The sequence below is a fragment of the Cynocephalus volans genome, chromosome 5, assembly GCF_027409185.1.
Source record: "Cynocephalus volans isolate mCynVol1 chromosome 5, mCynVol1.pri, whole genome shotgun sequence".
NCBI classification, from domain to species: domain Eukaryota; kingdom Metazoa; phylum Chordata; class Mammalia; order Dermoptera; family Cynocephalidae; genus Cynocephalus; species Cynocephalus volans.
In genome coordinates, this window is record NC_084464.1 from 165,138,669 (window position 1) to 165,156,698 (window position 18,030).

The following is an 18,030-nucleotide window of genomic DNA, read 5'->3' on the forward strand; positions in this document are numbered from 1 at the left end:
ACAGTTTTGTGTCTTCATTTCCATGCTGTGTACACTGAATTTCTTTTTCTTATCTTATGTGGGGGCTGGAACTTCTAGCACTGTGTTGAATAAGAGTATTGAGAACAGACGTCTGCTTTATTTCTAATCAAGTTGAAGGAATTTCCTTCTATTACTAGCTTGCTGAGAATGTTTACCATAAATAGTTATCTTTATTTTTATTACTATTTTAAACTATTTTGGCTGTCCGTTGGTTGATTAAGAGTAAAGCAGGTTTGCTTTCGACACATGTGTTAGACAAAGCAGCACTACCCTTGTTTTAATCCTCTACTTTTACAATGACAAGGTACTGAATGTCAAACGTATGAAAAATTGTCCCTTTGAGTTAGGATGCAGACATGAAATTGGAGCCAGAACCCCAAAGCCTAGAGGGAAATTTAAATCTTAAGTAAAAATTAAATTATAAACAAGTATGCACAGTTGAAAGTATAATAAAATGAACATGTACATTGCCAATGGTCAGATAAAGAGCATCCCGGCACCCCAGAGAGCCACTTTCCCATCCCTGTGTTTTCCCTCTTCTTTAGAGAGGGACGTTATTCTGATGTCTCTGCTTAGTAGCGACTTTTTTTTTCTATACAACACAGCTTAGTCTCATGGCCTTAATTTTTATACACTTAAAACAATAAGCATTAGGACATAAATCTACTGTTCTCTTGCTGCTGTAGCCAAACTTACCTACGAGTTATAAAATAGGACAGGAGTAATGGAAAGCAGGTGCTATAATTAATAGCAAAATAATTCAAGCTTCAGTTACGCTCTTCTCATCTGGTCAATTCTTTCATTGAAGTGACCTGCTGACGGTACCAGTGGTGATGAAACCCTGATAACATCTTTGGAATTTCTCTGTTCATCCCTTCTTGAAGCTATCAAGGAGCAGGAAATATCAAAAGGAGAAGCAAGCAAAGGATGTAGATAATTCATAAACTGGGCTGTCCACTCCAACTCAAAGTGACTACACTTTCCATCTGCAGGTGGGGCAGAGACAAAATGTCCCCCCAACTGACAGAGCATCTTGAGAACGCAAAACGAAGCGTGCACTTCCATGCAGTAATTGCTGACTAAGAGATACGCTGACGTCACCACTTTGGACAATGACTGTTGTCTTCGGTAGTCTTATGATGCAGGTTGCCATGCCAGGACCTCCTTGTCGGGTCCCCTCTTTGTAGGCAGGTGCCATCTCTCCCTGTGGCTCTCACTTCTGTACTTCTCATCCCTGCACGGATGCTGTGGACAGGGCACACGGAGGGCACAGCAAGAGGAAAGGGCTTCGAGAAGGAGCCAGCTGCACGCACAGTCCCACATTTTCTACCTGTATCATTATTTTCTTGAAGGCAGAACCTCCCTTGCAGCAAAGACCTAGTTTCATGCCAGAAACACAGTGGTGGTTTAATAAGTATCTGTTTGTGATGATGTTGACAAAACTCTGTGCTTCCAGAAAATTCTTCCTAAACAACCATTTTCATTTACTCCAGTTCTAAAATTTTATGGTGGATGTCACTCCCTGGCTCAAAAACAGAGAGTGACTATGATGGTCAATTTATGTGTCATCTTGGCTGGGCCACCATACCCAGTGTTTGGTCAAATACCAGTCTAGATGTTGCTGTGAAGGTATTTTGAAGGTGAGATGAGCATTTAGGTCAGTGGACTTTGAGTAGAGCAGATGCCCCTCTACACTGAGGGCAGGTCTCATCCAGTCCGCTGAATTCTGAAATCTGCCTCCAGACCATCTTCAGACTCAAGACTGCAACATCAGTGCCTCCTGGGGTCTCCAGCCTGCCCTGCAGATTCAGCCTTGCAGCCCCACAATCACACAAGCCAATTGCTTAAAATCCATCTCTCTCTTATGTATATGTAGACAGACAGCATTAACTACCCCTCTGGGTAAGCCAGTTGTGTTGTGGTCACACCTGTCTTCTCATGGGGCGACATTCAGCTCACACCTGTGGTCCACTTGTCTGTGGATGGAAAACCTCTCTTTATCCTTTTCTTATCAAACTTCTATTCATCCTTCCAGCATTAGTTCAAGTCCCACATCCTCTGTGATTATATCCAACTTAACCCACAATGACATCTGCCTGTCAGGTACTCCTCTTTAGCCATCTATTTATAATTCAATAAAATCTCACAGAGAAGCCTAATACGTGCCAGGGACCTGCTAAGTGCCAGGAACACCAGGACTTGGTGTCTGTCACAGGATCTTACAGCTCAGAGGTGGACCATATGCATAACTGGTTGTCACATAGTATGATGAGCCACCTACACTGATGGCAGCACTGTGACCAACTCAAGGAAGCAGAATAGAAAAACGTTAGAGGTTTTCTGAGAGCCAAATGCAGGGGAAATTCAGCCAGGTCTAAGGTCTGATGAATGCTAGATAATCTGAAAACAAACAAAAACGTGTGACCTCAGCCTGAGGGAAAGAAGACCCTTCCTCCTGGGATGTGGGGGCTGCAGTGCTCAGCCAAGGCTCCGAGGGAAGGTCCTGTGGACTAACAAGAAGGATCATCCCTTCCAGTTGGGATGCAGACTAGAAATTGAGGGCCAGGAACCCAAGGTCTGGAGGAACATTTAAATTCCAGACCTGAACCGCCCATGAAACTTAACTTGGGATTTGTCTCCAATGTACGTCATTTGAACTCTCAGCTCTTTTCTGCTGGAGAGATGTTGCTATGCACTGCAGATAGCCCTGTGCCAAGCCGGAGTGAGCAGGTGCAGGGTGCAGTACTTTTGGTTGAGAAGAGCACAGAAAAACAGGGCTCCACTGCCCTTCTTATGGCCAATGCCCACCTGAGTGGTAGGTAATTGCTACTCAAGTGTGTAAACGTCTTACGGTGCAGACTACATCTTGTTCCACCAGCCTGCCTTGAGGAGGAGGCTGGTTCACATTTTAGGACAGGACCAAACACGTTCACACAAACTTACGTATTTTGGCATGTGACAAGTACCATTGGCGGGTCACAGAAGTGGAAAAGTTTTGAGAAGGAAGAGATGGTTTGTTCCTTTTGTGCTGGTTGGCTTTCCTGGAGAAGATCCTTTGAGATCGCCCTCTGGAGCATATGAGTCTTTCTGGGAGCTGAATGTTGGAAGAAGGCAGGGGCCTTCCAACGTTTGCTAAATGAACTTGCCCTTGATGCCCCCAGCAGTGTCTGTGTCCTGCAGTCCAGGCCGGTCTGCTGTAGCTTTTTGGAGAAATCCACCTTCGTCCTCCACCATCGTGGGAGCGGGACACGGGCTGCTGCTGGGCCTGCTGTGGTCCCTGCTTTTGGAGGCTTCGGGTGCAATCTCTCAGCCTTCGGCAGGTTCCATGTCCCCAATCAGACTTCGGCTTGTGTTTTCCTCCACTAAGTCATTTTCTACTTGTCTGCCTGCTTTCCAGCTTCTGGAACTTTCTTGCATATTTCTTCTTCTCCTTTCCCCTTTTTCCTGTCTGTTTATGCATTTAAAAGACTCCTCAGTCTTGCTTTGGAGAGAAGAATGCCTCCATCCCGTGTGTTGTCCTTCCCAGAGAAAGCCGGGTATTGTTTGGATTCGTCTTTTATCTGTAGTCTTTGGGTTTTGTCTGGTTTTTTGTTTTCTGTTTGTTTGTTTATTTTTTGGTTTAGTGGGTATTTTTTAAAATTTTGAACAAAAATAATAAAGTGAAGCAGAAAACAAATTCATCATTAGCTCTTGCCATTTTCCAGCAGAGAGCAGACAGTCCTACTTTATACATTAAAACATGGTAATTTCCCCACATTTTAGCATTTCTGAGGTGGGGTTGGGCCTTAAAGACACTTGTAGGAAGTATTGCATCATATTTTAATTGGAAGTGGTTTTTTTTTTTTTTTCTTTTTATAGCGGTAGATAAAACAATGGTATGTTTTCTATTGCTGGTGTTGTATATATTCCAATATTCTACAGGTGAAAAACAAATTGAAATGTAAAAAACTGTTAGAGTAATAAACTAACCTGAAAAATTCTTAAAATAATTTTTAAAATCCTAAAAATGAATAAAGGACTGAAAATTGCCTTGATGATCCCAATTACCAATGCTAAATAATAAACAGACAAAACCTGAGAATATTCTTTCTCAGCTAAATAGTTTCCACCACACTTTCATGTTGGCCAGAGTTCCAAATTCCATGTGGTCGGAAGTTCTGAGCGCTCACACGGCCCAGCTGCTCCCAGTGTCACACCGAGCTGACGCAGAGCACACGCAGAGTCAACGTGCCGGCTGATGGAAGCGGATGTCTCCGGTGTTCTTGAACCAAGCTGCGTCCTTCCAGGTGAAAGACACAATCCAGGTACTCATGATTTCATTTGCTGCTAGTGAATCAAGAGCATTTCTGTGGACATCCTTTTGGACTTAACCCTAACCCTAAAAATAGTTATTCATATGTCATGTGGAATTGAATGATGCACATTTTGCTATGTTGCATACGTTATGGTGATATCATAGTTTAAATTGGTTTTATTGTTCCAAACAGTACTTGAAGATGCTCATGCATGTTAAAGAGTGAATAATTGCTTAGGACATAGAGGAAAGAGGTCCTGCCTGCTTGAACAAACGGGAGACCTATTGAGGAGAGTGAAGCCAGAAAGCCATGGACAGGTGCTGTGTAATTTCCCACCTGCGGCTCTGCCAGCACCTCCAGCCCTGCCAGGTGTGACGTGCCCTCTTGCCGCCATCCAGGTCCTCTCGGTCATAGACATGCTGATCCGCTCAGTTGCACACTGTCCTCCCATGTGCACCTGTGTGAGCCTTGAACACCTCGTATGCATTTGATGAGTGTTGAACACAGTGATGCCTCTTTGCAAGCAGCAGAAGACAAACCTGTGTGCACGTCCTACATGGGGTGGGCACCTGCAGAAACGTCATCAACCTCAGCTTTCCTGTGGTTAAATTACTTTATGGATATTAAAGAATAAATCTGAGTTTCTTTGGGCAAGCATTCTTACATGCAGAACTAGGAGTAAAATGGTCAAGAATCGTGTCATTGAATCTTCACTTTAGTGTACTGTTTTCTAGGTTCAAAAGGAGTTAAGAAATTTGCCTGGGATAGAGGCGAAACTAGCCAGGAGCAAGAAGATCGCAACTTCCTGCACTGAACAGGGCTCCTGGTTACGAAGATGGAGGTAAACCTGTTGATGATGGGCTGTCCGCAAAAGATGCAAAATCTAATTGGTGGTGGAAGGGCAAGGGGCCGATATTTTCACACCCTGTCTCCATTACCATGGAGCCCAGGCACTGTGCTATTTGTCTGAAATACCCGAGGATTATTCTCTTCGATGGTGCATTTTAATACTCAGCCCGGAGCTGACAGGAGAGGGAGGCAGAGGAGGGGTAAGGGAACACCCTTCTGGCTGTGTGCTGGGTCAGGGAAGCAAGGGAAGGAGGGGAAATCGCTGAAGGTAATTGAAAGCTTTCTTTATTGGAGTGTCTTCTTACACTGCTTTCTTTTGGTATAAATTGTATCTGTGTGGTCCTGGCAAGCTGTATTTCTGTTGCCATTTTAAACCATTTTCTTTTCCCTAAAGGCAGGTTTCCTTTGAAGAAAGGAGGCTGGGACTCCTAGATTGGGTTAATAAGGAGGGAGAATCCAAGAGCAGTTTAGATCATCTGAGTTTAGAATAGCTTGATTGCTATAAATTTAATCAGATCTCACTCTCTTTCCATGGAATGCCTTGTGTCTTGACTAGTAAATGAAAACAGGGCTTCTAGATATTATAACAAATAGATTTCAGAAAACCTGGGCTTTATGTAATTGTGGTTGCGGCATGTTTTGACCTGATGTAAGATTGGCTATTTAGATTGGCTATGTCTTTGACACCAGAACTATGTCCTTTCAGAATGGTGTACGCATCTCCCATCAACTTCCGGGGGATGGGTCTCCCTGGACACGTTGCAGTTCTGTACTGGGCTCTGTGAAAAAGAGCTTTCTTTGGAAACATTAAACCTTAAGTCGAGAAGCTCTGTACTGAGATTGAAGCGTTACCAATAAGTCAAAAACTACTGCAAAGTGCTGTTTTATTGGTTTGGTCGTGGATCTTACTATACAAAATAGTGAGTCTGCGAGTGTGTGTGTGTGTGTGTGTGCGCGCGCGCACGCGTGTGCGTGCACATTTTTTTTTTCTGGGCAAAATGGCTCATAGTTTTTAATCATGCCTGAAAGAGGTTTATAATTTCAAAAACTTTAAGAACCATTTATCTCAAGACCAGGCAGCAGATTCTGGACCCAAAGCTTTTTCTTGCTGTAGTTCACAGATTCTTCAGTAGTTGCAAAAATGTGGACATTGTAGGGGAGAGATCAGCCTAAAGTGAAAATTGAAGTAGAATTTGGCTTCTACCACTCCTTGGTTGTGTAAATCTGAGCAAGTCCTGTAATCTCCTGGGATCTTAATACTATCCTTTGTAAAATAATCACGTTTTGTAAATTTTCAGTGAGAGTTAATTAGATAATGGGTATAAAACACCCAGCATGTTCCAGTTGTTTATGAGAAAAAATTCTATAAACTGCCTGAAAAGTGTTGTCATGAAACTTGTCATAAGGCATCTTAAGAAATAAGAAACTTATTTACATGATTTTATTGAGTGCACAGACAAATTCAAATTCTCTATTACTTGAATATGAGGGTACTTCAAATAATTCATGGAAAAATAGTTAAAAGATAATATGGAACTTTCCATGAACTTTTTGAAGTACCCTGGTATGTCAGAATAGGAAGGAGGCCTTTGAGTCAGGCTAAGGGCTCAGATGCGTCCTTCCACTGTCCGCTCTAACTGACGTATGAGTGTCTGCCTAGTCGCAGTCCTGGGGAGGGCAGGCTTAACCAATGCTCTTCCTAATTTGTCAAATCAGTCAACTCTGGCAATGTCTGCGTCTTTCTTTGGCACACAGGCTTCTGGAGTTGCAGAGCTTAGGCCAAAAACCTGAGATCAATGTGGGCGTCATCCATCATTTACTCACAGACTGAGGGGTATGAATTAAAAGGACAATGCAAGTCATCCGAATGATCAGGCGAAGAAGAGGACAGAAACTCTGGGAGACCGACAGTTCTTTTGGCCAGCAGTGAAAGGTAGTCTAAGAGGACAATCACACAGAATGTACCTAATGGAACCCAAGGGAACTTGGGAAGAACCCTCTTCCCTGGATTAAGTAGAAACTAGAAGAAAATATTAAAAAGACAAGTGGCTGATTGCAGGCTGCTGATGTAGGGTGATGTGCAGAGTATACATGGCGGTCGGGGCTCACTCAGTCCGATTCAGTCTACATTGACCTGACAACGATGATGAGTAATTTCTGGAAGTCACTGAATTGACAGAGAGACATTTGATTAAACTTACACTTTGCACATTGAGGTGGGAAAATAGCTAATGAAAAGTTTTCTGGTTAAACACAAGTTACCCAGAAATAATCATTAAATTTACCATGTCTATAACAAGAATAAAATCCTTTTCCAGTTTTAGCATGGCAAAATAAATAAAAAAGTAAGCCAATATGCATGATAAAGTATTTTTGTAATGGCGTAAGAGGGAAAGTTAGTTTAGAAATGTGAGAATAACTACAATACTTGGTAATCAGTTTCTCTTGCTCTTCTTTATTGTAACTTGCATCAGTGACAGAAGTTTAAATTCTAGATCCGTTTTAGACTGGGCCCTGTATCACTTATTAATTAAAAAAAAAACACACACACACACAACATTTTCAAGAGAAGGGAACTTCTTCCTGTATTCCATAGGCATTGTTTGGACAGCATGTAGCCGATCACTTCCTTTCTTAACTTTGAACTAAGTGAATTTACTTATGTCCTTTCCAATGTGGCACTTACGTGGCATTCATGCCATTAATGACTTCCTAGGAGACTTAAAAATGGCAGACAAAAGTAACTGTTTTCTAGTGTTTTTAATAAATGTATTGTTCTTCTCTATAAAAATAAAGCCTGATTATCTCCCCACACTCTACTTCTAGAATCTTTGAGAAAGTAAAATTTGGCATTCGAGACACGTGAGCTCCTCCAGAGTTTAAAGGGTTTTTGAAGGAAGGTTCCAGTCCCGCTTCATCTGTCAGAGTCCTGGACAAATACATTTCATTTATCTTTCTGGAACTCCCCGAGGATTCTGGAGTTGATACATAAAAGATGTGTTGAGATTACCGAACACAAGGCATTGAGGGCCAACAAGTTTTCTTCAGCCCTTCATATCTCCGGAGGAAGTGAAGAGGATTTGCCAGCACTGCAAGTTTTGACATCTGGATTCTGTTCCTGATTTTGTTGCTTAGGAGATCTGGCTGAGGCATTTGGCCTCTTTGGCTTTTATTTCTCATCTATAAAATGGGAATAATTAAGTCTACTCCTTGGCTTGCCATTCTTGCAGTGGATGAGGGTGAATAAATGGACACATTTTCAATCTTTTTAATTCTACAGAAAAGTGCACAGTATCAAATATTTCAGCTATGACTTGCAAGATTCTCAATAAAGCAGAAAGTAAAGAAATCTTTAGTAGCAAATACTTTTAAAAGGAGGCATGTCAGCTTTGAATGTAAATTTTCTTTGAATAATCTTAGAATTAGTTCATGGTATACAGTATTTATTTTATTTTTACTTTAATTTTTATCAAAGTTTCCTAGTAGTGATCCTAATGTACTTAATCACTTGCAGCTGCTTTGCTCACCTGTTTCTCTGGACCCAAGAACAGTCTCTAAAGAGTTTTATTATAAGTTCCTTCTAAGTCCTCAAACCAAAAGGAATGTGTTTAAGTACTTAATAGATTCTCTGGGCTGTGGAATTTGAAGGAGAGTTCTTGGAGTAGCCCTGCTCCAGGAAGAGGCACATTTCTTCCCTGTGTTTTCATGGACTGATGTCCACCACTCTCCTGATGAAAATGTGAGGACTTCTCCGTCCCCAGTGTAGGAAATGCTGGGAGAGAATAGCCTCTGTCTCAGCAGCCAGTCCCAGAATTTGCTGATACAGCCCCCTCCCCCATGTCCCATTCCCCGAATTCATAGCCAAAGCCCCAGAGCAGACATCGGTTGAAAAAATCAGATTTGGAATTTCTATGTTTCGTTCTTTTCCCTGCATCCCTGACAAGTGAATTGATTCATTGTTCTTGAAAAATCTTTACTCTTTTGGCTTTCTGTGGAAGACAGAATTAGGGCTTTTTCCCGTAAAGTTATAAGCCAAGGCGCAACTATTTCAGCAATGTTGTCTGCAGTGGATGTCATCCAGATTCTGGGTGTGCAAAAGTCTCTCGGTTTCCAAGGCAGTCTCCCAGGACGAGTTTAGGACCTGCGCCACCTCGGCGCTTGCTGCCTAAACACCTGAAGTGCTTTGACAGTGCCGTTTAAAGCAGCCACCTCTGTCAGCAAGTGACACCGGCCACATTCCGGCCACACTCGCCGAGGATCAAGGCTACAGTTCCAGTCAGAACCCAGATCTGTGGGTCCTAAACTTCCCCAAGGTGCATTAACCAAGATGCCAAAGCCTGCTGTCCTGTAGTATTTTCTGGGGGCGTGGTGCGCTCAGCTGTCTTTGCGGAGCGTGGGCTGATCATCGGTGTGTCTCAGAGGCGACATTCTGGGTTGGACGAGAGGGCACCAGAGTCCCGAGGTCGGGAGCCCCTGGGGTGTGGGGACTGGCGGCCCAGGCTTTGCTTTAACCTGCGGCTGAGCAAGCCGGGCTGGGCCGGTCTTGCGCGGGTCGGGTGTGTGCCGTGGGGCGGCAGGAGGCGCAGTGCTCCCGGGGCTGTGAGCGCGTGTGCACGGGTGGCCCGTGTGCCCGGGCGCGCGGGCAGCAGCGCCAGGCGACAGCGCGGCCCTCCTGGCCCCTCTCCAGTCGCTCGCTCCCAGACCCGCGCCCCGGCGGCCCCCGGGCCCCAGCGGGCATCGCAGCTGGGCCGGCGCGGGCGGGCGGGCGCGCGGGAGGTGGGGCTGGGGCGGGAGGGAGGCGGGCGCGAGGGGAGGATCCGGGACGCTCGCGGGTACTTGACAGCCGCGAGGGCAGCCGCGGAGGACGCCGAGGACCGCTGGGGCCTGCGGGGAGCTGCTGGGGAGAGGACCGCGGCCGCCTCTCCGTCGGTCCCCGCGCGCCCGTGGTCGTCATGCTGCCGCCGCAGCTCTGCTGGCTGCCGCTGCTCGCTGGGCTGCTGCCGCCGGCGCCCGCGCAGAAGTTCTCGGCGCTCACGGTAAGCCCGGCCCGCCCGCCCGGCCGCCGAGCGGTGCCCCGTCCTGCTGCCGGCCCGGTCGGGTCCCCGCGCCCCCTCCGGCCCGAGCGCCAGGCCACCGGGAGCAGGTGGGGCCCGGGCCGGTCGCGGGCGTGCGCGCCTGGGGCGGGATGGCCACCCGCCTGCGACGCGCTCCCGGGGACCCGGCCGGCTCCGGATGGGTGCGAGCTGGGGCTGCGCTCGGGTGTCCCGCGACCGCCCACGGAGGTCTGGGCTGCCGGCGCCGCCCGCGCACGGCCCCACGCCAGACCCAGCAGGGACTCGGGCGGCTCCCTCCGCGCGCACGGGGACCCGGTGTGAGCCGTTAGCCGGCGGCCCTCGGCCGCGCGGGCGCTGCCTGCTGGGGAAGGGGCTGCGGACCGTGGGCCCCACTCGCGGGCCCGACCCTCGCCGAGACCCCGGAGGAAGAAACGCAGGGCATGAGGAGTGGAGATCAGTTTTTACTCGTCCGGGTGCCACCTACCGCCCTTGTCACGGCAGAGACGCGGGTGGGCGCGGAGACCGGCTTCTCGGTGGCAGGGATGCAGGCGCGCTCCCGAGCGCGTGGGTCCCCGCGGTTGACCGCCCTGTGTTTTTCTTTCTCTGCTGCAACTTGTACGCGACAGCCTTGGCAGGGCCGAGGCGCGCGGTGCCAAGCGCGGAGCTATGTGCAGGGGCCGAGCCCATCCCGGCTGGCCCCGCCGACCGCGGCCGCTGGGCCGAGGCCCGGTGTCTGCAGCCCGCACCTCAGGCAGACCTCCTGGGCTTGCCGTCTCTGCAAACCCGTAATGAATGCAATCTGCAGAAACGAAAACATTCCACTTAAATGTGTTTTTGAACAAGTGCTTGAGAAAACACGAGGGTCGAGCGAACACCTCTGGTCGAGAGAAGCTTTTGGGTGGCCAGGACCCGACCTAAAGGTGTTTATTGTATCGAAAATAGAGATGGTCGGAATAAGCTGACGCCCAGTTTTGCATCTCAGCAAATCTGAAGCAGTCGCCGTCGTGTGAGTTTTTTCTTTTCTTTCCTCCTCCTCCTCCTCCTCCTCCTCCTCCTCCTCCTCCTCCTCCTCCTCCTCCTCCTCCTCCTCCTCCTCCTCCTCCTCCTCCTCCTTCTTCTTTTTTTTTTTTTTAGCAGTGTGAGAGAGAAAGAGCTAGTGAGTTCATTGTTCATACCTAAAATTCTTCTGGAGCAGTCCTAGTCCCTGCCTCCTGTCTCACGAATGGCTTGTAGATTAGGAGCAGCTAACTGCAAGCCTGAAGAAAGTCTTCACATGCTCTGTTCAATCTTTCCCTGCAGATATTTTATCTCCCCAGAGGGGTCCAAGAACATTTACTATTTATTCACATGTGCTAATATATGCATGCGTATATACATAGATATACATGCACAAATGGGCTCATATAGAGACCCCCCCCACACACACAAAGCGCATTAAAGGCAGTAGAGAGACTGAGACCAATTCTTAAAGTCTCCCAGAGCCGAAGCAGCAGGTACATACAGTTGCCACAGGTTTTCTGAGCGTGCAAAGAGTAGACTGTTATCTAATGCCGGAGGGTGGAAAGCTGAGTCCTGCCTGGAGAAGCAGAATCGATGAGGTTAGTGATTGGAACAGTTGAAATCTCAGCAGGTTTCCTTGTCTCCTCTCCTGATCTTGGTGGCCCTTTCTTATTTAACTATTTCATTGAATCCTCTCACCCTGGGCCTCTTTGAGATTGCTCTGAGGATTCCTGGGCTGCGTGATGCCGGCTACATGTGGGGTCCGTCCCATGCCCTCCCCCCAACCCCATCCCCAGTTTACTCCGCTCCTCAAGAATACTTTGCCTTAAAATCATATTTGCAAACAACATGCTGTGCTGCTTTGGAATCCGGGAGAAAACTTTAAAGCCATAAAATTTGTCGGCATACTCCTTCCCACCCTACCCCAATCTAGAAAATCAAGAAGTAATGGGTTGCAAAGTAGTGGAGAGAGGAGTGAAATTTGACCGATTGGTCATTGGGAAATGTTAGAGGCGCTGGATTTTTATGTGGTGCTAATCTCTTTTAACTCACCTTCTGGTCTTTGGAAATCTCTTTTGTTTCCAGAGACCTCCATTCAAATAATGGCCTTCTATCTACAAGACTTGTACCCTATCTTTAATAAATCAGAGAGGCAGTACCAGCCTGTGGGGGTGGGTGGGAGTTGCGTGTCTTGCTGGATGTGTGATTTTAGGCAAGTTATTTCATTTTCCTAATCTTCAGTTTCTCTGTCTGTAAAATGGGGATAAACTAATAATATCTATTTAACACGTCATGAGAATTAAAGATAAGATAGTGCACAGAGCGTTATTAGTTATCCAGTTAACATTATTTTGATGGTATCCGTGACACTGGTTCATATGAGAAAGTTTTAATGCCATCATTATCAACTCGTGCGTTGGTGTCATTAAGATGTGTTTGGATATTGGCTTTGAGGCGTCTCTGCCTGCCACAGTTGCTTACAGCAGAGCCACCTCTTGGCTCTTGGTGTGTTCGTGGACTCAGCTGAGGTAAGTCATGAAGGACTGAACAGGCAAGTGAGAAAAGCCTGATTCTCTGCCTCCCATTCCATCCATTTCCTCTCACCCAGCAACAGGGAAGCTCGTCTGCCTCTTTGGGGGGTTAAAGTTCGCTGTGCCTGGCTTAGCTGAACTCGGCATCCTTAACTATGCTTGTTTGTGGGTACAGCATCGCCAGAGCAAGACTAAGAAAATCTGCTTGGCTTGGCAATTATCTCTTTTTTTTCCACCAAAGTCATTCTTTAGAAATGGCGCCCTAAGGCAGTTTGTGTCATTTTTTATGACTTTCTGATGGCTTTGCGTGATCTCCTGGTTATTGCTCAGACCTCAGTGTTGATTACAGCTAAGAGTGTCTAATACACACTAATTTGGATCCACATCTGTTCTTCCTTGAAGAAACAGGTACATTCTCAGACCAGACTGTCTCCATCTTTCTTTTTATTTCTGTGAATGACTGAGACCAGAGAATAATTTCTAGTATAAACTGTTCTGGTCACGCATAATTATGTTCCTCAAAGAGTAAATGGACATGATGACAACTCTGCAACTTTGTCATAGATGTAGTTACATGGGTTTTGACAGACCAGCAAATAACCCATATCTGGATGTTTTCTTTAGGGGCAGTGAGGAACCGACCCCTTTCCCAGAAGTTTTTGAGTTCATTTAAACTCGAATGAATTGCTTCATTTCAGAGCTGACCAGACGGTGTCTCGCTCGTACTCAGAATGCCGAGGTCGAGTTACGACCCTTCTCATGCATTTTCTTATTGCCAATGGGTAAAGCTTTCCTCGGGTCAAATCTGATACCTCACTGAAGGTACTGTTGTTTCCACGTCCAAGAGACGAGGAAACCAAAGTCTGGAGAGACTCTGCGTGGGCCGTGAACATCGAGCTGGGTTAGATGCCTCCAAGTTCAACCTGTGACTGTGTCTTCCTTCGGGGGGGGGTCCCCTGCTTGCCTTCCCTTTGGGAATCTTACAATCTCACGCGGCCTTCCTTGTCTCAGACTGTAGCCGAGTTCCACCCTGAGGCCTTATCTTCTCACACGGGGCTCGGCACGTAGTGAACGTCTGTTGTTAGCCCGGAGGTTTGTGTCACAACAGAATTGAAATGTTATTTTCCATCCCTGTTTGTATTTATTTGCTTTGAAAGAGAAGGAAGGGGATGGAAAAACAATATTTGACCACATGTACATTTAAAAAAATGTTTCATTAGCAAGTCTGTGAGAGGATCTAGTATTGATCTTGCTGAAACAGTGAAAACAAAAGCGCTTTTCCATTTGTGGGGAAGTATGGTGCAGAAAGCTTATGTGATCCTGCTTTGGTGTTGTTTTCATACTATATTGGATATTTAAGGGAAGGATTGCATTTTTCCCTTCTTCCTCCATCGCAAATGCTTTGAGCACATGGGATGTTCTGGGAAGGCTGCTTTTCATTCATCGGTAGAAGATGGACCAGGAAGGTGGCTAAGGAGGAGGGAACTAAAAGCAATCAAAATTTTCCAACTTAGAAATCCATTTACGTGGTGTCTAAAAACCCAAACACTTGGAAGAATTGCTTTGATTTTGATTTGAAATCAAGACCATGAATAAAACTCTAAGCAACTTCAAGCCTTAACCAGATTGTGCAGTAAATGAATGTGGATGTATTATGGGCTCAGGATGGGTAGGAATAGAACCACTTTCTACGTAGTTCCACATTGAATAAACCTTCAGGACATCCAGATTTTAGCATGCTGTCAAGATTGGCAGTGGAATACTAGGTGGAGGTCCAGGTTGACGTTTCCATATTTCTGAATTAAAAGATACGCTATTGCAAACATACAAGACTCACACTTAGAATATGAATTTCCAGTAGCATTTTGAAGTCAGAGAAGAAAATTTAAGAAATCATTTTCTTTCACATCTGAGTTTATGTATAGAAGACCAGAAGCGTCACCTGTATGTTTCTGCAATTGATGGTGTTGGGTAGTGGGGCAATATTCCACCTTTAATCAAGGTATGTCTTTTGAGATTAAATAACAGTTAATATATTGAATATTTAACTTCTAGCTTCTCCCAGCACCAATAGACTGGCCATTAATATTACGGTTTCTACCTTAGCACTAGCTGAACTTCCATAGGGGGCTTCTTAGTTTCGATTCCTAACATTCTTTCTGTTACACGTGTTTGTCAGTTCCCCTCACTGGGACTCTGTCCTGGGGGTGGGCTTGCTCTGGTGGGCAGCCGTCCCTGCCTGACTGTGCTGCAGTCCCCCTGTCCCCAGCATCCAGGTACTGACCCCATCCATGAGCAAGCCCCCAAGCTTAGGGCAGGTTTTTCGGCAGGGAGAGGGAAGTTGGGCAAACTCTCAACATCTGAGGTTGCTGTTAGAGAGTCTTCCAATAATAGTGAAGTTTCAAAAAGCATGAAGAATTGTGGGCCAGCCTGACAACCTGGTGTGTCTGATTGGGGGCTGAGGACACTTCAGTGTGGGATGCGCGATTAGGCCCAGTTCAGCGTGTGTGTTCTGAGTCTGGTGCACTGCAGTCTCCTCTTAAAGAACAAGTTCATCAGTTTGTTGGCAAAAAAAAATAATAATTGCTGTAGTACATAAGTTGACCTTGCCCGAGTTGTTGTGTCTTATTTATCTTTTACTCTCTTCAGGGAATCTACCTTATGTCCCAGGTACCTGCAGTCCTAGACAGGTGATTTCCTTCTTGGGATAAGAAACATTGTCCGACTTCGCAGGGTGTTTGCTACGCACCCTGGTCAGCTCCCTCAGCTCACAGTGGGCCAGAGAAGATGACAGACATTTCCCCAGACCGGGCCAAGACATTATGATATTTCTGTGTGAGGACTGGTGATTAGTTGATGGCACCAAGGAGGGCTGCACCGCAGGAAGGAAAGTGCCCTATGGAAGAGACTCTTTGGATTCTCTCCCAGGAAGAGCACTTTGAACTGGGAGCGTGAGCCCTTCTGCTCCCCTCAGCTGGCTTTCGGGAGCAGCAGAGCAGGCCTTTGTCACCTTGGAGGAGCTTGAGCAGGACAGTCAAGCTGGCAGGTCTCTCCTGCCTGGGTGGGTGTCCACGTGCTGTCTGACAAGCAGCGGGTCTTCCTTTCCACAAGGAGCCCCATTATACACAGTCATGTTTTAATGAAAAGTTAATGATGGAAAAGTACACTATGGGAGTAAGTCAACTGATAATTCTCATTTCTTAGGGTACTTTTTCATGTTTAGGATGGTGAGATTGGGGTCTCTGTGTCTGACAGACAAATTCCACCAAATCTTTTCTGATTTGATTATTTAATTATGCTCTGATTGAACTAGGTATTGCAGTGCTAACATGCAACCCGAAACCTAAACTCAGTGTTCAGTTTTTTACATGCAATTACCTTATTTTTCTTTTTTTGCTCCCATCTAACCACTTTTCTGGCCCATCTTCAGAAGAACTGAACACAGATCTGTCCTTCCTTCCTGGTGTCTTGTTGCTGTCTTCTGATTGCTGATGTTTATGCACAGACTGATCTCTCTTCACAAGAATCTTGTTCACATGCTCGCACTGTACTTACTGTGCCATAATTTTTCTTGTAACATTGACAAAATTACATATATAAATCCAAAGTAATATCACAGGCACGGTGCACAAACTCTTCTCGCGTTTGTAGTGGTCACTATAACAGTCTTCCTCAGTGGAAGTCGGACTGTAGGGAAAAGACTTCATAAGAGATCATCAGCTCTATTCATAAGGCCCTATCACTTTCAAAGATGAAATAACAAAGAAAAATTCCATATATGCTTATAATTCCACAAATAATTTGAAAGATTTGAAAATAACTGAGCAGAGTTTAGTGTATTGTTTGTTTTGGGTTGTATGTTAATTCATTGCACATAGGACATGGGTCTGTGTAGTCAAGAAATGTTTTAAAAGAAGCACAATTAAAATTAATTTTTAAAAATTGATGTTTGAAAAGAGAAGTTAGTGTCCTTCCACTTTGTGGTGACTGGTAGGCTTAGGACTGTCAAATACATAGCATTTTGAAAGTTCATAACTGATTTTTGGGATTAAGCTTCTGGGCAGTGTAGCTCCCTGTGTGTAAAAAGCCGCTCGCTGATTCTTCCCATAAGGTCTCGCTAACTTTAATATAGCATAAAATATATGTTATGTTTTTCCATTATGCTGTTATCTCAAAGATCAATTAAGTTAAATATTTTTTCACTGATTTATTTATTTTAATGTTTTGTTTTGTTTTTATTGGTTATGAATATTCATGGGGTACAAAGCAAATTGTCACCACTCGTGCCTAAGATGTGATGGCCAGATCCGTACTGGCAGCATGTCCATTACCACAAATTGTGATTATACCCCGTGTCCGTCACCCAATTATCCCCTCAATTATCCCCGACCTCCCTCTCCATACCACTTTCCCCACTCTAGTTTGCATCCCTAGGTTTGCTCTCTCCCTCTGCAAGTCCAACGCACCACTGTGGTCTTTCCTTCCTTCTTTCTCTCTTAGCTCCCACATACAAGTGAGCACATGAGGTATTTATCCTTCTGTGCTTTGCTTATTTCACTAACATAAGTTTCTCCAGTTTCGTCCATGTTGTTGCAAATGGGAGAATTTCGTTCTTTTTTATGGCAGAGTAGTATTCCATGGTGTATATATATCACAGTTTCATTATCCAATCATCCATCGATGGACGTTTAGGTTGGTTCCATATCTTGGCTATTGTAAATAGAGCTACAGTGAGCACAAGACTGCAGGTATCCCTTTGACATGATGATTTCCATTCCTTTGGGTGTATACCCAGAAGTGGGACTGCTGGATCGTATGGAAGATCTAGCTGTAGTTGTTTGAGAAACCTCCCTACTGTTTTCCATAGTGGTTGTACTAATTTACAGTCCCACCAGCAGTGCAGTAGTGTTCCCTTCTCTCCACACTCTTGCCAGCATTTGTTATTAACCATCTTTTTGATTATAGCCAGTCTAACTGGAGTGAGGTGGTATCTCAATGTGGTTTCAATTTGCATTTCCCTGATGACTAGTGATGTTGAACATCTTTTTGTGTACCTGTTGGCTGTTTGTATGTCTTCCTTTGAAAAATGTCTATTCAGTTCCTTTGCCCATTTTTAAATTGGGTTAATTGTCGTTTTACTGTATAATTGCTTGAGTTCTTTGTATATTATGGATATTAATCCCTTGTCAGAAGTATAGTTAGCAAAAATTTTCTCCCACTCGGTAGGTTGTTTCACTCTGTTGATTGTTTCCTCTGCTGTGCAGAAGCTTTTTAGTTTGA

At 45.3% G+C, this 18,030-nt stretch overlaps 1 protein-coding gene across 1 annotated transcript in view; it reads left to right on the forward strand.

The window, feature by feature from the left end:
- The first annotated feature begins 10,074 nt into the window (after positions 1-10,074).
- Positions 10,075-18,030, forward strand: part of SMOC2 (SPARC related modular calcium binding 2) — a 185,061-nt gene continuing 177,105 nt past the window's right edge. Inside the window, exon 1 of the mRNA XM_063096809.1 lies at positions 10,075-10,201. Coding sequence (XP_062952879.1) covers positions 10,118-10,201 — 84 coding nt within the window. The 5' untranslated portion in view covers positions 10,075-10,117. The remainder of the gene's footprint in view (positions 10,202-18,030) is intronic.